Source organism: Branchiostoma floridae, chromosome 10 (assembly GCF_000003815.2).
Source record: "Branchiostoma floridae strain S238N-H82 chromosome 10, Bfl_VNyyK, whole genome shotgun sequence".
NCBI classification, from domain to species: domain Eukaryota; kingdom Metazoa; phylum Chordata; class Leptocardii; order Amphioxiformes; family Branchiostomatidae; genus Branchiostoma; species Branchiostoma floridae.
The window spans coordinates 15,172,351-15,195,231 of NC_049988.1; the positions used below are offsets into that span (position 1 = coordinate 15,172,351).

General features: G+C 40.6%; 2 protein-coding genes across 2 annotated transcripts; both read right to left on the minus strand.

Annotated features, from left to right (window-relative positions):
- Positions 1–318: 318 nt before the first annotated feature.
- On the minus strand, positions 319–8,739 carry LOC118424945 (solute carrier organic anion transporter family member 4C1-like). The gene is made up of 12 exons (XM_035833751.1): positions 8,661–8,739; positions 6,143–6,570; positions 5,203–5,517; positions 4,844–4,954; positions 4,392–4,494; positions 3,898–4,019; positions 3,203–3,460; positions 2,819–3,014; positions 2,169–2,331; positions 1,505–1,710; positions 1,181–1,245; positions 319–971 (listed from the first exon to the last, which is right to left on the minus strand). Exons 2-12 carry the CDS (start codon positions 6,528–6,530, stop codon positions 631–633), a joined length of 2,268 nt encoding a protein of 755 aa, XP_035689644.1. The 5' UTR covers positions 6,531–6,570; positions 8,661–8,739; the 3' UTR covers positions 319–630.
- Positions 8,740–12,574: 3,835 nt separating this feature from the next.
- Positions 12,575–22,213, minus strand: LOC118424624 (L-gulono-1,4-lactone dehydrogenase-like). The gene is made up of 9 exons (XM_035833267.1): positions 22,110–22,213; positions 17,435–18,674; positions 16,857–16,967; positions 16,458–16,582; positions 15,634–15,772; positions 15,050–15,202; positions 14,471–14,589; positions 13,904–14,013; positions 12,575–13,483 (listed from the first exon to the last, which is right to left on the minus strand). The coding sequence occupies exons 2-9, from the start codon at positions 18,665–18,667 to the stop codon at positions 13,170–13,172; spliced, it is 2,304 nt and encodes a 767-aa protein (XP_035689160.1). The 5' UTR covers positions 18,668–18,674; positions 22,110–22,213; the 3' UTR covers positions 12,575–13,169.
- Between the last annotated feature and the right edge of the window lie 668 nt (positions 22,214–22,881).

Sequence of the window (22,881 nt, forward strand, 5' to 3'; positions counted from 1 at the left end):
TTTGTTTTTATGCGCTATAGTCAGAGTGGGTCTCTCATGATCTAGTCATTGCTTGTCAATCCTTCTGTATCTGTGTTGATACAAATCATAGAAGATCCAAATGCATTTGGTTTATCAACATAAGGAGTTATTTTGATTTGCGAAGAAAGTGTACAACAATGTATATATGGGTTAACATATCTTTTAATAGCTAGTGTGACATACATACATGTTCAGATGGTGACAAAAACCGTTATAAAGCACAGAAGCCATCAAAACGTATATACGATAGTTAACATTCAGCACTTCTAGTACATTTTGTACTACTGTCAGTCAGTCTATACAGATTATGACTCTGCGCAAAGGAACTGACATTTTCAACATTTACATCAGCAAAATATTTACAAGCTGGCTTGACAATACGCAATATTGTGTTAAATTGCATGTCATATTTGTTCTCTGATTTCCACCCTTGTACGTAAAGGAGTAATACGTATACACTAACAATATCATCATATTTCTTAAGGCATCAACATTATGATGTGAATATGTACATAAGCTTTCAATAAAAATGGTGTATCTTTACATAAGAAAACAAATCTCATAATACGCCTATAGGAATGTATTTTTTACCACGTATTTCAAGATTTCTTACAGAATAATTTCTCCGTTTCTGTGTGACAGTTCATCTGAGGTATTGCTGTCCGGTGTACTAACTGCGGTTACAACTTCACCATTATAAGCCATGGTGCAAGATTGTCTGTTATCTGTAGGTTTGTAGAGCCACAATGCGAAGCCCATACATGTTGTGGAGAAAAACTTAAGCACTACAACGATGATGAAGAAGTAGAGGCTCATGGTGGAATTTTCGTAGACCCAGCATGCACCGCGGTCGCTTACGTCACATGTGTCGTTCCTGGTGACGTCACCTTGCCACAGAAGACAGGTTCTGTCAATGGCGGCTCCCATTAGGATGGGTCCAGGTACGGAACCTGCAACATGCAGAAAAGTTTAAGAGTAAGCCAAAATTCCTTTAGATATGTAGCATGAATTTTCTGAAAACATTTATCAATGTTCCTAGACTTAACATTGTATTGATTTATTTGGTGATTGGTTGTAAGGTGTATTGAATTAAAGAGGGATTAAGTCTTCGATTTATTATAAGGAATTTGAATGAAGGAGAACGTAAGGGACTACTTACCAAGAAGTCTAATGAACATCCATTGGAGACCGAATGCAAAGGACGCCTGGTGTTCAGGAACACATCTGAAACATACAGCATGTAAGTGCTTCTTCTTCTGTAATGTATATAATTGTACCGAGTAAATATGTTTATCTCGTCAATGCATTACGGACTGTAGTCCATTTTCTAAATCTTTTCAGAATATCCCTTATGTCATCTAATGAATTATGTGTTATACATTTGTCCATACTGGGCATCACTGGTATATAACAAGGGGCTTGGAATAATTGTTTTGTTTTTTTTACAATTATGACCAACAACAAGGGACATTAAGATATATACCTGAGTGTAACGGCAGCAGCTGGCACAGTCAGACCTGCAACGACCACCATCACGACGACCAGGAGCGGAAGGAACACCATGAGGAGACCACAGGTGGAACCACAACGGCCTGACGTCACTTCCGGTTGGGTGTACCCAGGAGACACCGCGGTGACAATAGTTGAGGTAGAAGAGTTTGTTGTCACACATGCACAACCACTGAACGTCTGGAAAAAGATACGTAGAGTGATATGATTAAGATTTGGAGCAAACATGTTACAACTGCAACATCATTGTCCTATGATGAATTTTCTATATGCTGTGTTTGAGAAAAATCGCCCCTGTGTCTAAATACAAGACACCATTTGACAAGAAAAGTCTATTAAAATGAAGGGAATCAGTTATTATTTCAGATCATCAAAGTTTATACATTGACATATTTCACTTTGTAACAAGTGCTATTTCGAGGAGTCAAAATAAGCATCATTTCACAGGTAGGCACTGAAAAAGAATAGCAAACATACATATATGTCCGACTGCACAGCCGCAGCAAAATTGACCTTCGTCTCCTAGTGAATCTACCTACCAAATATCATGAAGGTCCATCTACAACTCCAGTTATACAAACATACATCCAAAACCATAAATTAGGTAAAGACAGTAGCTGTCGTACGAATTCGGGTACCTTCGGTTCTCCTTCGTGACTTGTCGTGCACCCGGCGTGACACGACGACAGGTACTCCACCCCGTCTGTCCCGCACACGACATCAAACACGGCTGGGCATGCGCAGTTAGCGTTACAGGTGGCGTTCAGGGACGAACCGGACCCCATCGTCTGTGATGTTGCTCTGAGGAAATGTGTTTTAGATCTGGTTGAGAAATTTGGGATTTTCTAAAAGCATATTTGAGGGAAGGACAACTGAAGGAAGAAAAATATAGAAAAAAAAATAAATATTTCACAAAAGCTTCCAAATAGTGATAAATTTCTTGCGCAACAAGTGTACCAGGTAAATGCATGACATCTACTGATACATAACTACAGTTCTAGGCTAATCTAATTAATAGTGAAAGAGAGGCTACTACTATTCTTCAAGCAGATGTTAGGCTCCGACTGTCGTTTTAGTGTCTATCGGGCTTCCTGTTTTAAACAAGAAAGAAAACGGTACAAACTAGAAGGCCGAAAAAAACAGCCGAAGCATAACCTCTGGTTGGAGAGAAGGAGAGAACGGTAAAAAGCAAAAAATGACAACGAAATAAGTAAGATACATGAAGGTAAGAAAGATACTTTTTAGATAAACAAAACACATGGTTTAAAAGCTATTTTTCAAAACTCACCCGCTAGGATAAGACGTTGTCACCCCTGCAAAATGGCTGTTTGGACATCTGATGAGAAAGACGGGTGACAGAAGCAGCGCTACAGTCGACAGAATGACGCAGAGCTTCAGTGATCCGGACACTCCGAGTTTCTTCCATCGCATGATTCCTCCACCGATCAGACAACCTCCAAACGCACCGGGAACCATGACACATCCTGTGAAAAGAAAAAAGGTACACAATTGAAGAACGAAAATCAACATATATAGACGACTATTGATATAAAGTATGATATTGTAGCAGATGTGATTTTTATCCCATCAAAAATGTCTGCCTTGATTAGAAATGGAAAGAAAGAAGACAAATATAAGAACACAATATAAATCACTATCAGTTGATGCTTACCCACGAGAAATGCGGCCTGGCTCGCTGTTTGTCCGAACTGGTTCTCTACAAACTTCGGTAAGAATGTAGCGAATCCGTTCAGCACGAGACCCTCGCTGATTCCCGCGAGAGTTATGAAAATGAACGTTGGATTCTTGGCCAATGAGAGTACGGCGATGGGAAAGTCCCGGATGCTCTTGCCGAAGCTTGAATCCAAGGTTTTGGACTCTGTGTTGGCGTGGACGTCAGATTTCTTCTCTTTGCGTACTTTGGCGATGCCTACAGCAATAATGGATGGAGAAAGGTATGTCAATTGTCACATTACATACTGATATAACAATAGTATGCTTCTATAAAAACAAAAAAACGCAAACAAATGCTGTATTTCTTACAAAGTCTCACCATTTCTTTACTGCTCCAGAGTTCACCTGACCATGACCTTGTTATCAATAGTAAACTTTCCGATGCAATACAAGATTATGTGAAACAAAGGATTCATATCCAGCTGTGCCTAGTCTTACATTCTTAGCTTATCATGCATACGCTCCAGCTGCAATTGATTTTAAATGTATTAACTATTTCATTCTACTGATATTTGTTCAATTTTGCATGTAACGTTATGTATGTATGTGGTCACAATATCAGCCTGCTGCCTATGTGTCCACATTGTATTGCTTATGTCGCAATTTGAATGAAGTGAAAGTTGTATTTCTTACCGGGCAGTTCCTTTGGGTACCCAGATAAAGGTAACACCAACAGCCAAGCAACGACCCCTAGCGCCAGGAAGCCGAGCCACCAGGCGCCCAACCAACGTGGGTCACTCGTTCCACCAACAGGCCTACGTAAATGGAAACATTTGTCAAAACAGGTTATTGATTATAATAGGTGTGGTTATTAGAACAATAGTATTCAAGTTACTGTAGTTAAGAGGAGATCACGTGGGACGGTGGCCCGCACACGGCAAATGAACTTTGCCTCAACACTTATGGACAGTAGACCATAAAAGATAGACAAATCTGAACTTCAAGTCAATTCTTTCCTAAGCACACAATGCCAGCGTTTTGTCTACCATCGGCAGTCCAGCTGTTAATGCTGTACGAATTGAAAGTTGACATGAATAAAATCAATGATAATAAACATATGTTTATTAGGTTAACAAAATGTCATGTAAACATAGAAGTTTACAGTTTGTTCACGCTTTTGAACTTACGCGGTGACCCCGGACTTGTCCATGTCGATGTAGAGAGTCAAGAGCTGTCCGCCGAGCAGAAAACCGACGGCAGGGCCCAGGTAGGACACGGCGTAGAAAATCCCTATTGAAAAAAAAATCAGCAAATGATTTTCATCTATATTTTTTCTTCGTACGTACATTCAAAGCAATACCTGGGAAAGAAGTCGAGAAATGAGGTAAAATGTAAGAAGAACGGCGAGAAGAGTAAAAGAAAATTATGAATGAAAAGTATATTTAGAAAGAAAGAAAGAAACGAGTGCAGATGGTTGACAGTGCATCAATTGACAATGGTCCACCGAAATACCGGAGAACAACGAAAACACAGGAAAACACACGAAGGAGGGTCAAACCTACAAAAATACAGCATGCTTTGATGATCATGGTGGTAAAAAACACAGGAAAAGCACCAAATTGCATAATAGATTACTTACCCAAGTACATCCCAGATGACTTTGTGGAGACGCTCTGTTCCAGGTACTGGGGACCAAAGGTGTAGAGAGGGATGCCGCCTACTCCATTCAACAGCTGGCCTGAGGACGAAAACCACAAAAATTGTTAAACAGGTAACTTTTACCGTGTGCTACTCGATTTGTTTTTACCATTGTTTGTGTCTTACATATTGATGACAATGGACTGCAAAATTGATGATTGCAAAAAGATTTTCATTGGTCACTTCTACATACATGAAATGAAGTACTAGACTAAGTATACCACTCGGTCACTTTGTCAAAGAATACTGAGTGCAACGGCAGCAATTGCATCGCTTGCTCATGTGCAAACGTAAACTTACCAAGAATAAAGACATAGAGGAAGTTAGGGAGCCAGCTCGATGCTCCGCCTTCCTCACTGCACAAGCCATCTCCAGTCTCGTTAAATCTCGCTGCACCAGTCTCGTTTAATCTCGCGGTGCCACACGTGGTTTCCCACGTCCCTCCCAGCTCGTGCGGCCCCACCACGAAGTGCGGGATGGAGAAGACGAAAGCCCCGAGCCCCATCACGAACACCCCGATAGCCAGCCATACGGGCTTGCTTCGGACGCCGCCGTGGTAGGTGATGATCACCGACAAACAGCCGAAAGCGATGTCGTAACCGGACGAAATGATTCCTGGAGTCAGAAAAAAAGAGATACAAATCAATGCTAAATATGAGCACACAATGTAAGATTTACCAATAAGATACTAATTGTATCAAAGTATAGTAGGCCAACGGCTGCCCGCTGGCCACTGACCCTCTTTGGCCCGCTATACTCCTTGGGCAATGCTTTGATAGTATCTTAAGTCACTGGTAAATAAATCTGGAGATTACACACGAAGAGCACATAATTGTCTATTCTTTACGAGCTGTGAGATAAGCTTGTTTCAGATAGGTTCATTGGAATTTGATTACAATTGATTTCTACTTGACTATGTTCCGAATACGTGTATAGCAAACAGAAGTAGACAGACAGACGGAAAGTCGTTTCCTAACGGATATAAGAAACCTGCCTCGAACAGAGTGTGACAGAAGACTGTTATTGTTTGTCTAGACTCTTAAGTTCCTGTGGTGACTTAAACTTGAACTTCGTCTTGAAAAAAGCCTATTTTGTCAAAACAATTTTACAACAAAAAGCATAAGCAATTCTAGAATTAGAAGTCCACCATTCTACAACACAAACATAACAGCCATGATGACCATATACATAAACAGAATTTTAATCATGATAATGCCATTTTACCAATTCTGTAACTAACCTGTTTTGGAGCTTGGAAGTTGGAACCTTTTCTCGATGGTCGATATGACGCTGTTGATCAGCCCGTTTACCAGCGTCCCTTGCACCAACGCGAATAATGACACAAAGAAAAGAAATCCTTTCGGGTTGTTCAACAGCTGAAGGCAAGACGGTCTAAACCGGCTCCATCCACATCTGGTCTCGACTTGGTCTTCTTCGTCATCCGAGAAGTCGCCGACTCTTGAGTCTTCCCGGATAAAGTTTCTAAGAAACGGTGCATCACTCCTTGCGCCAGGTGTGTCTAAGGCGCTGTCCTGGCGACTGTATCTCCCAGGGATAGAGTGGTCGAACGCGATGGGGTCAAGGGTTAATGCCTTCGAGTTCTTTGTTTTCTTTCCGAATGCCGCCATCTTGGAAGTTGAGTCAAGGACACTCCTTTTGCTTTATACGCTGTAAACAAAGGATGGAATATGATTTATTAATCAGACAGGTAAATATTTGTATTGCATCGTAATACAGATTGGTAGCTGTTATCGGAGCGTGTGTTTCTGACGGGGTTCCAATAGTTCAAGGTAATCAGTTTGTTGACTGAAAACAGAGGAGCACCGGTTCAGCAAACATTGCACCAGTCTCGTCCTTGGAAACCTGTTATCAAGTTTTACGTGTTGTGCAATTCGTGGTTCCGTTGGTTGGTTGGTTGAAAAAATGAATTAAAAAAAAACTCCAATTTATTTCATGGGCAGTTTACAGTTCTCTCTTTGATAATGGATCATGGATCACTGTGACTATCCCAGCTGTTTGGGCTTTGCTACGTTATTTTACACCTTTTCTGCATTCGTATACTGGACTGTTACCCCTCCCATTTATCGAAAGCAAGACATACAATTTTCTCAGCTACTTTTAGATGGAAAATTACAGACCTAAACCAACATTTCTCTGCATTCGCTGAGTCAGAGTTTTAACGTTAGACCATTTAACGTGAAACCAAGTCATTATGCCATTGTTAGAGGCCTCCTTTGTTACGTGGCTATTTTACTCCTGTCTAAACTACTTTCAACAATGACTCACGAACCAGTTTCAACTAGACATGACTGTCCATGTGTCAACACTTTGAAACCATTGACTAGTTTCACCAAGGAGCTTTTGTTTCACTTGATCGACCATCATAACGCCCCCACAGCTACAAATGTGTATAGCCAACGCCAAGGGCATACAACTAGCAGAAGGCTTGCTTTTTACCCCCTTTCCAATAGGACAGCGCTCTCGCTGCGCTCTCTCTGCGACCTAAATTTTGACGTATCCCTCATAGAATTGTACAGAAAACGATTTTTACACTCTCTGTGTTTTGTTGTCTTCTCAGTCATACTTTTACGTTTTGTATGATATACCCAGTGTGAAAGCAAAGGTTACACATATCCTATTTAGGTAGCAGTGAGAGCGCATCGCGATCGCCGTCTAGTGGAAAGGCAACCTGTGACCGGAAATGACCCATGATATTTTTTTCCATTTGCGACACACCTTTGTTCGATGTAATAAGCTTTCGTTAAACGCCCATTCAATTCAATTCACCCCGCTTCCTTTTTTTACCCTTGTCAAACGAAGGTCAGTCATTTTTCTTACAGTATTAGTCACGTTGGTTTTTAGCAAAAGCACGTGCGCGACAATATCAAACGCTTTAAAGAGGGTAAGAGGCATGCCGTAATGTAATAAAATATACGTCTTGCGCTACACAGAAATCGAGTGGGTCTTAATTCAATAACTTCAGTATGCAACCGCCAAATAGCAGTTAGTCGAGTACCTAAGTGCGATTTTGGAAACGGTGAGACATTTCAGGTAGCAACCACTACCTTAAGCCAGTAACATCAAACAAGATCTGTTCAAGAGCAGCTTTTTTTACCAAAAACTGTGAGTCGATATGCAAATGAGGGGCAAACTTCCGTACGTAATCATTCCAAAAAGGCCTCAGGGGTCATTCGTGGTCTGAACAAGCATATGTTTATTGTAAAAGCAGTCGGTCCAGTTTTCGCAACTGATTCTTTCGCGCATAATTTGGCACAGAAGGAGCGTGTAGGGACCTGAAACGTTCTGAAGGGATCTCTGATTGTTCTTGAGCTATTTAAGAAGCTAGGTCGGGCCAGGCTATCCGATATGTTTACGTTACGGAGATGCAGAGTGCCTGCTGAAGGATACAACGGGCAGCGCACTACATACAGACTGTCAACTACTACGTTTCTACTGAAATTACAAAACCCACTTGTCGTTAAAACAAGGGAGTACTGAGTCGTTACCCACTGAATCCAAACACTTCAGTAACGTAAAGACTAGACGTGTTTCGATCTTTTTTTACGTTATTGATACAAATTTTTGTTCCATTGCATTTTGCCTTCGGGCTTGAGTTTACGAGTAAAGATTCGTTATAAATCCTGAAAAATCTAGCCAGTGGCGATCCAAATAGGCCAGTTGAACTATTATGACCATAACCTGTTAGTCTACACACATATTTCGCCTTCCCCACCCTCCCGTCAGGTTTCACTGCCTACCTGAATGTCCAAGTGGCAGTCGAATCTTTGTCGGGCACTTGTTGGAAACGTGGGAATTCCTCCAGGTAGCAGGTGTATTGGTACAACGGAGGAAAGTCGACGTAACATGGAATACAGCCCAGTAGCTCCCACACGCCTACTGCCGCCGTCTCCCGCTGTGAGGGCCTGTATTTAAGTTTAACCCTATTCAGACCGGGCTTTTTTGGTCATCCCTGGACCGGGGGGGGGCTTTTGAGGCCCTCCACTTCTAAGTCCTCTAACTCTCGAACGACGTGCCGTAAGGCCACCAAATTTTCAGGACATTATATCGACATAATATCTGACAAGTATTTGACGTTTGACGTTACGTTGACGTAAGATGACGTAATTATGACGTCATCAATTTGATTATATTTTTCCGGACCCATGAAAAAAGGGTATTCTCAGAAAACTTCAAGTTATACTACAAAAATGTAACAATAAGTGCAGATAACAGAATAATAATGTTTATTACGACTTGTATTGCCAATAGCAACATCGATGACGTCATAATGACGTCATAAAATGACGTCATGCACATCTAAGATACGAGATAGGCTCCGCCATATTATATCCACCACCTTGAATTTTTAAAACTTCTTTTTTTGCAACAAATAATCACAAAGGGCAATGGAAATAGACTAAATTCATTCATTTAGATGGTTTTTGATGAAAAGTTACCAGGTAGTTACAAATTTTAAGGGAAAATAAGCTTGTTATTCTTGACCTGGCCATACGGTCCGCCATCTTGGATTTTGGGCTGATGACGTCATCAAATTAGCATGATTTATGCATATATAATTATGAAAGATATGCTAAATAATATAAGATTTTATTTATGTAACAAAATAGCAGTAATATAGCAAATAAATGTGAAAAATACATTGTTAGAACCAAAAATAGTGATTTTTGCCAAAACTGCCTGTGAGCAAACGGTTGCCATGGCAACACGAAAAAATGGAAAATTTGTCAAACTTCGCAAAATTGTTGCCAACAATATTTTAGGAAAACTCACCAAATTTGGTGGCTTTAGCGTAAGGCGTTCTGGCGTTATAGGACATCGAAGTTAGCGCGGGCCTCAAAAGCCCCCCCCCGGTCTGAATAGGGTTAAAGGTCATCGACACCGGAAGTGAAACTCAGCGGAAGTACGTCACAGAGGACGAAACAGGTGCATACGTAGTGACCTGTTCCACGAATCCTTGTGACTATCCTTTCTAGGTGTGATAAAAAACGGAACACGACGAGGATTTTAGAGGATACCTTATTTCAAACCGGAAATATATTAGCAGACAACTAAATGTTAATCATTTTTCCTTAATTCTAGCATCATAAACTTGAAAAATGAGCTAATATATGTATTGAATTTAACGGTGTGTCTTTGTCATATTTTTTCAGTGATATCTTGACATCATATGTGCTTTATCTTATACAGCTCCCCTATCTTCCTTTTACCTGAGGTGTTTTTTCTTGAAAATTGTAGACGAGTTTTACTGCTTTAGGACAAACTGGATATGACCATGAAAATCTCAACATTCAGAATATCTCATGGAAACCCCAGTGCTTTCTAAAAAATCTCCTTGGCTGCACCAAGGCGATTTTCTCCTCCTTGTCTGAGTGCATGCACCATGTATGACCCAGATATTCTCAGCACGTAGCCTTTACGAGCAGTGATTCTATTTGATAAATGGACACTGACAAATCGTCTGCCCCTTAGGTCGTACATGTACGTGCAACACTTCATACACGGGCTTCCGTGGATCGTCCCGGGTCCATGGTTGTTTGTTTATGTCATGCTTGTCAGAAACGCTTTCAAACTGGTGGGTGACGGTCCATGATAGACAATACTGGCTGATTACATTGCAGCCATGCATATTCTCATGCATGCAGAACTCCAAAATTAACATCATACAAACATGCACACACGCATATGCATCAATGACCGTTGTGAGAATTCGCTAGGAGGGCCAGTGCATATTTCAAATTGAATATTCTTTACCTTTTGTCAGAAGACTCTGAGTTTTCCTTCCCTCCCCCCTCCGAAATGTTCCCAGCCTTCATCTTGTCTAGACACAATCAAACAAAGTTAACCCTCTGTCGTAGTACGTGACAGATCGTCACAAGTGTGCGTCAGAAGTATTGCATAACCGTGCAAGCTGTGTCGTGTTGAAATGCACATCTAGGAATCCCGTTTAGTCTAACATGTCATTGGTCTGTCGGAGCCCTAAGGGCCCGGATGTGACGACAGACCATACTTGTAAGTGCGATGGAACTCTGTGTTTATACAACGCTCTTGATAATCCTCAGGGTTTATCTGTAGTGCGGGATATGACACTGTATCGTTTTCTAGAAGACTGTGTCACGGGCACAATGCCAAATGGTACAACGGGGCTCTCACTCTTTTCTCTCTAACCATACATGTACACGTCGATGTATTCTAAGTCACCGGCCACATTGACCGTAAAGTATAACAGGTCTGCGACCAAAAATAGAAGGCATTCATGTGTCGTTAATAATTTAGCTGTGTTAGCTATAGAACGAGAAACGTTGCCACAGTTGTTGATTCTGTCGTAATTAAGATGAATGTCACAGCACTTTTGTACTTAACCTTTCAGGGCAACGGGTCAGTCCTGTCAGTGTTATGATTATATTCAGAAGTTTTCCAGATAGTGAATTTATCCTCTTGAGACGGTTTATATTACCCAATTCCGTCTCATAGTTTTTACTTCCAATAGATTTGCTATTATCAGCTGATACAGCCAAGGCCCGTCCCATTTTGTATTCTGTTTTTGCTGAAAGTTTACAAGGATGTTGTTGTGTTGTGAGACTTGTGTTAAACAAACTACCCTATAATCATGACAAATCAGATTTTAAGCAAAACCGCAACTTCTGACACACTTCCGTATTACCAGAGACCACAGGAAGAGGTTTCCCGGTGAGTGTTGGGTGGTCCTTTTTTCTCTCTGCCTTGTTCCTGTTTTAACGTTCTTGCGCAGTGTCCCAGCGATTTTAATTTGATCACACACCCCACCCCGGACAAATCCAACATCAGTTTCTAACCATTGGAATACGCACGCTACGCTCCAGTTTTAGTACCTGATTCTATCGCGCACAGTTTGGCACAGAAGGAGAGACGAGTGCGCGCTCTGAAACATTCTGAAGGAATTCCTGCGCGCTCTGAAACATTCTGAAGGAATTCCTGATGGTTCTATAGTCTGTTGAAGAAGCTAGGTCAGACTATCTTATACATATAATTTTACGTTACGAGAGTGTACAGAAGATAATGAACTATCTAAGACACGTAAACTACATATGTAATGTCTACTAAAATCACAAGACCCACTGACATCAACATTAAAATCATTGCACTATTCAATATCCACCGACTTGCCCCTCCCCCGTAATATACGTAGAAACTACAGATAGATCCAGAGACTAGACGGTTTACATTGTTACGTTATTGTATACACTTATTCCATAGAAATTTGTCTTACACCAGTACGAAAATATCGAAACAAGCCAAACTGCGCAGATATTTTTCTTGATGCTCTGTACATGTTTTACTCTCAAACTTGCCATACATTGGACCCGTACAATTGTTGTGCAATAAAGATTGATTATGTCAATAGAATTCACACCCAAACATTCAAACAGTCGTAAGGGACTCTCTCGTTAAAGGTTCAGCATACATACGACAAAACCGCTTAATAGAACATTGGCATTTTTGGTAATGTACACATTCAATTATATACAGATTCTGGACAATAGCATCACAAAATCATTTTTTCGACACGATAACATGAAAATTTACACCATATAGCTCCCTCATTGACAATAGATAATCAGTACATTTTTAAGTTGACAAGTGACAACCGATAACTGGACCTAAACAATAAACATATTTCAAATACCCAGTGAAATATATACTTTCTTAATGTAACACAAGCATCTTGTCCTTGGTGCATTAAACTAGTAGCTGAAGTAAAAAGGATTATCTTTCTATCATGAGTAAATCTGTTACTTCTTGGTACCAAAGTATCTGCTAATTATACAAACAAGTACATGTATTACCAAGAAATTACCCAAGTTCTGGAATAGTACAAAACATTGTCTTGAATCATGGTTAATTCTATCAGCTGTCAAAAAGTTCCTTGCTTAGCATCGTCAGTGAATGTTGAGTAATATGTTAGAAGAAAATTATTATTTTACAAACTGAACCCATGACTAAAAAACCTTATACAGTGTACTCAATACAAAATTGTTCAAGCAGCAGGATAAGTTTCTAAACAGTTAGATATTTCAATTAGCATCCACTGTCTTTCGTCAGTTACTGAACAGAATCTGTAGTCCAAAAAGGGATTCAATCACAAAATGCAATGTAGAGAATTATGTACATTCTTGCATCGCTTTCAAGGTACAAATCAACTTGACACTTGGTCTGGTCACATAAAGAATTCTCTAAACTCTAAATGTCTGTTGACAAATAGTTATTAATTACACATCACTTTCCCGAACAGTTTCAAAGCGGAAAACATCCACAGGACACTCTCTAACTGGTGGGGAATGCAAACCCGACAGAATGGCACAATGGCAAGGCCCTTTACACACACACGTCGTGCCGCACACGTTGCCCTCGGGGAGGAAGGCGTCGGCCAGGTAGCTGTTGACGAACATGCCGGTCGGATCGTGTTTCAGGCGTTCCTCCACGAAGTCGGTAAACTTCGGGAAACATCGGCCACGCTGTCGTGCCGACATGTAGGTCTGCTTGCCCCAGTGAGGGCGTCCGCCGTACTTGTCAATCAAGATATCTGGAGGAGAGAAAACAGAGACTGTTTACAACAATAATACTTTATTGTATATATGACTGTGTTTTCAACAATTTTTCATCATTTGAAACAGCATACTAACAGGATAAGCTGGTAAAGATCTGAGTAAATATTATGATGCCTTTTTTTTTACATTTTTCAGAAGAATAATCAATCATAATTATAGAAGTCTTTGGTTCAATATAGTAATGAAGGACCATAAATTAACAATCCACATTTGATTCGTAATACTACATAACAAATTATTCCTATTACATTGAAATAGCAGCATACTAGTATTTCACATCAACAGAGCAGCTTCCCCTCAGCTAGAAGAATTGCCTTTATCTTGCTTTACAAGTTTACAGATTAAACCGTCTGCATGTATTCTGCAATGATTCTAAACATGTTTGCAAAACGTACTTTGCGTCAGTAAGAAGAACCTCCTGTAAGCTGTCCCCTCGTCGTAGGCGTTTAGTGAGATCCACATGAAGTCTGGTCGCCACTCTTCGCCTTTTGGTCTTTCTGGTAATCTGGAGAAGTAAAAGCTTGGAATGATTCAATTTTCTCAAACTCTATTGAAGTACAGTGCTGCGTGCATTTAGATTTATCAACAATTTTGCACATACTACAAACAAATGAACACACAAATGAACTATCATAATGGTAGTAGATGGTTTTCAATCCCACATATTACATTTGGATAAGGCCTTTTGTCTGTCTATTTCAACTCAACTTATGGCTTTATTAGTTTCCTTTACAATTACAAGTTTGCCACGAGTCAGAAATGTTAATTGGCTGATTGTCGCAGCTGCATACTTTCTAGTCTCTAGCATTTGTAAATCAAAACATAAGTTTGTTACTAGTACTTGCAGTTTGTCACTGAACTAGTACTTGCAATTGCATATTGTAAGTAGTAAAAAAAAAAAGAGTTTTGAATTTCCTGCTACAAACCATATCATCATTTGTACTAAATGCATGTAGACTTACTTCTGCAGGTAGAGCGGACTGAGGTAGCTGGTCTCTCCCCGAGAGAAGCGAACCTCGATGATCTGGTTACACATGTACGGCTCCTGCCAGTTTCTGGCCTCCTCAATAAGGTCTTTGATCTGTAATTCAAAACAGTTGAATGTGTTATCATATAGGCATGTAAACGTTAGATATAATGATAGCATAACTCCAGATGTATTGTTTATCCAATTGTAACACTATATGTACATATATGTAATGATACTTAGCCTTTATTAGTATTCCATGTAACACAATCGAAATGCTGCATTTAGCTCATATGCAAAGATCATCACTACATCTTCCAAAGCAAGTTATACTAGGCACTATAATTTTGGACGCCATTTTCTAAATTCTAAAAGCATAACAATTTGAATCCAGCTTCAAGTTCAGTACATTTTCACATGAGTCCTACATACTCAATCATAAAGTACGCAATATACAAGTGTGTAGTGTATATTTCACTGCATAACACCTTGATATCAGTTGATATCTAAAACAAAGCAAGGGTTAATGCTACAAAATGTGCTCTTGTCGTTGTTAACTGTTTAGTTTGTGTACCTCTTGAAACGCCTCCTTGCACCTCTCGTACGGTATGGCAATCTCGATCTCCGAGAACCTCTCGAGCCTGACGTTCCCAGACTGCACCAGGGTGGTGGGACCGGAAATAGGAGTGGAGTCAAGAAACAGGGTCTGAAACTTCATTGTCCACGGCTGGAATAAAAAGGTTGCTTTTGTCACAAAAATTGTCACGAATTCGATTCTGGGCCGCCATTTTGAAAAGTGCTCTCGCGAGAATCTAAAGGAAGGTATTCGATCTTGCACTAAAGCGAGGCCAAAGGAGGATCAGGTTAGATCTTTAGAGCCTTTGACCCGTTCAGGACAGGTGACATATGCTTTGGTTCATTCCGATTTGAGAAGTGCGTAATATATTTTTTTCAGTTGCATGTTCTAGTAAATAAGTTATTATGAGAAAGCCAAATAGACATTATTAGAAAACCAAATTGACATTACATTCGGGCAAATCCTTGTCTTTGTTCCTATCATGTCAGTTCACAAATGGATATCGATATGGAATTTGATAAAATTACCATTCAATTACTTTGGAGGAAGAATGTAATCTCAAGGAAGTGATCCTCGCTCACCGTCATACTAGTGAAGTAGTTGGCGAACCGGTGGACGGCCAGGAGGACGAAGTTCTCCACATACCACGTCGTGAAGGTGCTGAACTTGTTGGGCTCCACACAGTCATCGTTCGGGTCGTCGTTTTCTTTACAATAACATCTGAAGGAATGTACATGGCATTGTTGTTATATGCACTTTAAACAGACTAGCAGATGTTTGTATGAATGTCTGTATGTATGTATGTATGTTTGTATATATATATATATATATATATATATATATATATATATATATATATATATATACAAACATACATACATATGTATATATATATATATATATATATAGGGGTATACAATCGGTCTAAACCATAGACATACATCGTTGATTCAGCATGTAACGCCAGCTCACCTTTATTCGCTGGGTAACTTATATCCGTTGCTTTTAAAAACGTGGTATTTGGGGATATCACATCGACGGACGTTGGTTTTAAATTGCAATATTTTCAGTACATTGCAGCTTAAAACTACCACCCGTCGACTTGATGTGCCTAAATGCACTGTTTTGAAAAACAACGGATATAGGTTACCCCGTGGATAAAGGTGAACTAGCGTTACGTAGTGTACGAGTTAGTGTCGAGTAAGTCGAATATCTTAAATGGGGGTAAAATGTTTTCTGTTCAATGGCAACCACATTAGACACAAATACATAGTACCTGTGGGCAGGTTTTGTAAAAAGAATAACATACAACAAAATTGTAATTCTAATGTCTCTAAAGCAAGTGTGTATTATTCTAAATGATTCAAGAGTTTCCTGATCTAAATGGTTGTCGGATAAATCTTACCTGTGACTAGATACCGTCTGACACTTGTCTGTGTGTGGAAAGTAGAAGAACTCGAAATGTTCGTTGTCCCTCAGTTTCGTCTCCAGCTCGCCCAACACCTCATCCATGACCCGACCCCGTCTTATCTGAAATATTCAAAACATGAAATAACTCAGTCTCAGATATCATATCAGACAAAATAAATTTCATTGTAAGTTTCAACCCTAAATATCAAAACAGAAAAAACTCAATCCTTGAAACACATTCTTGTTTTTTTAACAAATGCTGATTTCGTCTTCGTTTAACATTCGAGAATACCGCATTCTACACCTTGAATAATTTCCTATAGACTTGTTCAACTTAGTAAGGAAGACATGTAGAGCTAGATAGCATTGGAGTTTGCGAAGGAAGCTCTTTTACCTTCTTGATGTGATAGTTTTGCACGCAGCGAAGCGTAACTTCTGTGACGACACCGAACACACCAAGGTGCACGCGCACCGCATCCAACAGTCTCGGGTCTTCCTGTGTCACCTGCAGATAGCATGGAAATGTTAATTGTTGAATCCAACGTTTACCTATAAATGTAACCAAAACTGTGAAAACAAGTGTAGTAAATTTCTGTCAGACAGATTTCTGCTCACAATTCTAACCCTTCCGCCCAAGTCAAACTAGTGCTGTTTCTTTCATTCTGGTAACCTGCAATTAAAAGTCTGAGCTCTACCTTGTCTCCAAGGACGGTTCAATCTATATAATGTAATATTCTGCACCAATCATCGTGCAGGCTTTATTTCTCAACTGGTATGAAAATGACTTGAAAGCCAAAGAAAGGGGATTGCTTTAAATACTAACTAAGCCAAATTACTGTTCCATACCATAACACATTCCTAAAGAATAGATAAAACAAGAATATGCAAATAAACTGATCTTCTACCAATGTCTTTCCATACAAATGCCAACATGCCCCCCTCCCTCCATCTGACAAAAAGGCATAAACTGACCTTCAAAATCTCCCCATCTGCCTTGATGATCTCCAAGCCGATGACGTAGTTGGAGATGGAGGGGAACCTGCCGCCCGACCCGTGGCTGCCAGTAGCGATGATTCCCGCCACGCTCTGTTCGTTGATGTCCCCTGCTATCGGCAGGCAGACGTCGTACTTCTCAGCCAACTCCTCGAAAAACTCCTTCAAGTACTTCCCCGCCTGGACGGTGACGTCGTAGCACTGGTCTCCTTCCGGCGTGAAGCAGTTATGGACTTTTGTGACGGAAATGATTTCCTTCATCTTGTGTAAACTAACGAGGTAACCGCTTGTTGTCAAGATGGAGTCATCGCTGTGACCAGATCCGATGATGCGCACCTTCTGTCCTTCGCCACCCGCCTTTTTTACAATCCTGATGACTTCTTCTTTGTTTGCAGGTGCCAGCATACATTTCGCTCCAAACTTGACCCCCTTCCAGTTCTCATAGTAGCCCCTCTCGTGTGTGTATCCACCTTCTACGTCTTGCCTGTGGTTTTGGGCGCTCAGAAGTTTGTACCCAGGAAGCAGCAATCGACCATCCACCGTGTGGCCGTTGTGCTCGCTGTCGTCTGCAGGCACTGGTTCGTACACAAAATCGATCGGACGAAGGTGGCGGTACCCGAACTCAACATAGTACCGTAGAAAGGACCACAACGTGGTCATGAAGATGAAGGCGTACTTGATCTTGAAGATCACAACTTCCCCCACTGTTAATGACCCGAACTTGCCCTGATTGATGCCATAGATCTCGATAGTGGCTGGAATGAAGATGACTTTCTGAAAGTACAACAGAAACTTGTTGTTGTCATGAAACCTCGTGGCTTCGGCTAGGATCGTCACAATGTACATGGACCACGTGATGATCTCCACGATACCATGGATAAGCACGTGAGCCAGATGAGTCTGATTTTGCACCCTGTACACGAGGTTTAGAACAAACTCGATAATAGCGCTCAACAGGACGATTGCGGCAAAGACGATCTTCCAAAAATGGCGCAAATATGGCGGCTGTGAGTAGGACGCCCTTCTGAAGACTTTGATAGAGCGATGGATGCAGTAGCCTAAGACTGGCACGTACACGAGGTTATACAGGAGAACGTTTACAAGGCAAGGCGTGAGGAGGCCACCAGGCTGGGTAGGCCCCCATCCAACCGGACTGCAGAATCCTGGGATTCCTGTGACGTCATCACTGGTGTTGCTGATGTTGTCGGCCATTTTGTCCCTGAAACAGAGGAAACAAAAAAGTTACTCTTTGGTGCCAATATTGGTACAACTGTTTAACTATTGCAACCATAAGACGTATTGGCCTTTATTATTGACCAGTGACACTTTGAGGGATTTTTATAGACATACCGCAATACTCTGTAGCCCCCTCTTCACGTGCGATGCCAGCATATATCAAAGGGCAACATGACATACTCTAGCCAAGTGCTATTTAAGGACATTCATTCTACCCGTCGGGAACAGGGAACCCACTGGTCACACATAGCTCTAATTCCGATACAACGTAACGCAGATCGGAAACATAGATTGAGAGGCGTTTGACAGATTGCCTCTTATGCATGTGTCTCTAATAGCAGGAACAATCTACAACTGTCACACCTCTTACAGAATGGACTAATTTTGTAGAGAGAAATATGGACGAATGACTGGTCTTGTGAGTATAATTTGATTTATGATAATTTGTCGCATTGCAGATTCAAAAGCCTGACGACAACTCGCATTTGTTCGAGCAGGTTCGAACAAAGACACGCAGGTTGTTCATTTTATCTAATATCTTTTCCCATGTTTATTGAGAACCTGTAAAAAAGGAACATGTGCTTATAGTACTATACGGCGAGATCGCTACAACATTTTGTTGCCTCAGATCTATCTGACAACTAAAAACAAGCCATAACCTATATAGCATAGCCCTGGGGCACACATACTGTGGTGGCCACCCTTTCTTATCAAAGTCTCTCTCGTGAATTCCATGACATCAGTGATATCTCACTGCACTTGGGGCACCGGTGCGGCACTGCGAGGTTCCTTCACTTCGGCACTGTTGTGATATTTTCGACGATTTTTTTTTATTATTTAGATATTTATGACTTAGAAGACAACAAAATACACAAAACGTAAGAAAATTCTTTATCTCTGAAATTCGTTGAGCTATTTTCGAACACCGCAGTGCCGCACCGGTGCCGCAAGTGCAGTGTGATACCACCTATAAATGTAGGCATTTACAGCAGGGTGAAGGCTGGGCAAAACATAGAGAGATTTAGTACTGCTAGCCTTTCAACTTCCAAGCTCCTAGTCACCTGTCTGATTATGCTCTCTTTGTGTAACAGTCCCGGCTGCTGGATAATGTGATAGACCACAATAATAAGATATTCCAGAACAATGAAAACAAGTCGTACTACACGGTGGCTATTATGTAGCGTGAATTATGTATTATGCACAGGTGCCCCCATGTGTCTTTGAACAGTCTCAAAACCCCTCCACCACTATTAAAGGAAAATCACTGAAATACTGGTTTACGTATGCGTGGCAAAGAAATGTATTTGTTGCTGCTTACTATTAGATAAGAATTACAATACAACAAAGCCATTGTTTATCAAATAGACCCTATTGAACAAGCTGCCAGGGTTTGAAAAGACCAAAAATTTCATTATGATTTTAGAGATTAGGAATGTAGGGACAAACTTAACCAGTTAACCAGTGTTTGTAGACTTAACAGAGTTTGTAGACTTTCAAGTTTTTGGGGTGGGGGATTTTGCGGCAGTACTCAAAGCAAACGAATGAACTGTACTTAGAAAAGGGTGTATTATGTATGGACTTATGGAAATGACCGACGTCCTGTATGAAAGAAAATTTCATTAAGCTTGCAATACTTTCAACTAGTGTGAAGAAGGATACTATGTATAAAGTCCTTGGTATAAAGGAACGGCAATGCACTGACAATGCGTCGAAAGGGATGATCCTCACATAGAAGAAACAGCTTCAAGTAATATCCAAGCAGATCCTACGGTAGCACAAGATTGTATGAAAAGCTGCCAGAGGAGTGAAGCCGGTCTAGGAGTGTGTTTGGCTACCGGAGTGGCTGATGACTTTCTTTGGCCGGCTTAACTCCTTAGCCAGCTTTGATACTATCTTATGCCACTGGTAAATCTGCCTGCAGATTATCTCCAAGAAACCTGTCGCTAAATGTATGGAGAAATCGACTGTTAGAGCTATAGCTACTTTTGTATTTTGTTATTGTTATTTGATCAACCATTAGAGTAACCCTGACCTTTGCATAACGTAAAAGACGTCACAGCTAAACTAACACCTTTGAAACTCACAGGTGCGTCGGGTTTCTTTTATGTTACTCAAAGGGCCCTGTCAAACAATATGGACGGCATTCTATTGATCTTAATCAACTTGTCACAAACCTAGGTTCTGAATTAGTATTCGGGTTACAGTAACAACGTTTCGGACAATTCTTATTAACTCTAAAATCAACACTATGAGGAGAGCTCTCACAGTGAAGTGGGCGGAATTGACAATTGATACAAGTCTGCATCGTTTAAGACAATCTGCGTTACCGCAAAGTTCCTAAACTTTCAAACGTACAGCTAGACAACTAAAACTAGAACGCATGTCTTACCTTATAACTGGCGCAGATCGTATCACAGAATCAGATACATTCATACATCTTAAGACGTTCTAGCTGCTTCTTGGCGTTGTGAACCTAAGACCCTCTTGCTCTCACACGTTTTTCTTCTTGAGACAATTCACTTCTTCTCCTAAGTCACAAAAGCCTTCCGTTTGTGTAAATACGACTGTATGTTATGTAAAGCTCGCAAAGTGAGTTGTTATGTCTCACCTTTCAACCGCGTCATAGGTGACCTTTGAACCTTCACACTTTTGGCGGGATCGTCTTAGAATATGTTTTATCTAAATCAAATCAAAGTTAGATTGATGATGTAAAATATTCAATCGGCCGGCTTCTTGAATAGATATTTTTTTCTGAAAACAATCCTTTTCTTATCATTCTTCTCCAGGCAATTTTTTTTTGCTATTAGGCAGTGTGTATAATAAGAGGATTATTTTTAGAGGATCGCCAGGAACTTTTGTGACGAACCCTGGCCATTTCCTTGGCCCAATGGGACGTGCCGTTAAGTAAAAGGGCGTTCACCCATGCAGGTATGTCGCTCGAGGCGTCAAGTACTGTTGTAGACAAACAATGGTAGCATGGCCAAACTGTCTCAAATTACACAGGTGAAAACAGTGCCATTTTCTGACTCAAGGACTTTATATTATAGAAGTATGACGCAAGGGTTTCCACCATTCAATTACAAGAACATTGAACAATGTCCCTACGCAAAGGTCTATAGGCCCTAAGGTATGTTACTAACGCTGAAGCTGTCTTTATATTTTACACCAATATACGTATAGAGAGTAGAATGTACAAGATAGAACACAATTCACACAGCAGCAACCTGTTAGATTCTTATTGTATTCTTCTGTATTCTTAACTTCTTTCTGTGAAAAAAAATGAATATCAGAAACAAATTCTCCATTGATGCGACGATTTCAAAATATAGCAGACAAATTCTAACGCATCTCTTTCAAATGTATCAAAATTTTGGTCTACTACAGTAAGCCACCTGGCTGTTAAGAAACAAACAGTTACCTGGAAAAACACGTGCGCTTTGAAGAGCTGGTATCGAGTCCACACCGATTCACTCTCTGTGCAGACGGAGCTCTCTCTAGTACTGACGCGTTCCGCACGTGAAATAGATGTACTTATATACCGATTGCACCGTTACTAGGATACGCCCATCTAATACTTCCGACATACCGGAAGAGGAGCGGCCCCCAAACAGAGCTCACGAAACAACATTTGATCGGTCTAGATCTATGTCTGCACAATGACTCAACTGAAGATATAAGGAAACAAAATTTGTCGCTATTTCTCTCTCTCTCTCTCTCTCTCTCTCTCTCTCTCTCTCTCTCTCTCTTCTTTTTCTCTCTTCCCTCTCTCCTCTCTTTCATATTGTCATCTCTACCCTATTTTTCTAGATTCTTATGGATCTATCTATGTATGTATCAATTAAAATATTTGCCATAACAAACTTTACAGCTCCCTTGTGTATACCCAAAAGGGCGTAGCATTTAAAATACTGTTGGGCATTTGAAGCGTGGTACCTCATGACGTCATAATCAAACGATGCTTCCAAATATGGTGACATGGATGGAGAATCCTCTCTTTACTTCCGGGGATGCTTTTGTAAAAATGGGAGAGCTGTCACCGTGAATAAGTGAGTGTGCTGTCCTCACTTACCTATTCATACACTTGTCGGTCTTAATAATTACAGCTGTTACATGGCATTGATAAACGAAGTTCAAGGTCATCATTGTACTGTTGAATATTTTAGAATTCCAGCCTTGCGTGTTCTGACAGA

What these genes read in the sequence shown, in the direction of transcription:
- LOC118424945 (XM_035833751.1), bottom strand. Translation starts at nt 6,530, where the DNA reads ATGGCGGCATTCGGAAAGAAAACAAAGAACTCGAAGGCATTAACCCTT. An exon ending in ACTTCCAAGCTCCAAAACAG is followed by an intron (nt 5,518 to 6,142) that starts GTTAGTTACAGA and finishes TTCTGACTCCAG; the next exon opens with GAATCATTTCGTCCGGTTAC. An exon ending in GTACCCAAAGGAACTGCCCG is followed by an intron (nt 3,461 to 3,897) that starts GTAAGAAATACA and finishes TTATTGCTGTAG; the next exon opens with GCATCGCCAAAGTACGCAAA.
- LOC118424624 (XM_035833267.1), bottom strand. Translation starts at nt 18,667, where the DNA reads ATGGCCGACAACATCAGCAACACCAGTGATGACGTCACAGGAATCCCA. An exon ending in ACTACTTCACTAGTATGACG is followed by an intron (nt 15,203 to 15,633) that starts GTGAGCGAGGAT and finishes TTTTTATTCCAG; the next exon opens with CCGTGGACAATGAAGTTTCA. An exon ending in GCAAGGAGGCGTTTCAAGAG is followed by an intron (nt 14,590 to 15,049) that starts GTACACAAACTA and finishes TTTGAATTACAG; the next exon opens with ATCAAAGACCTTATTGAGGA.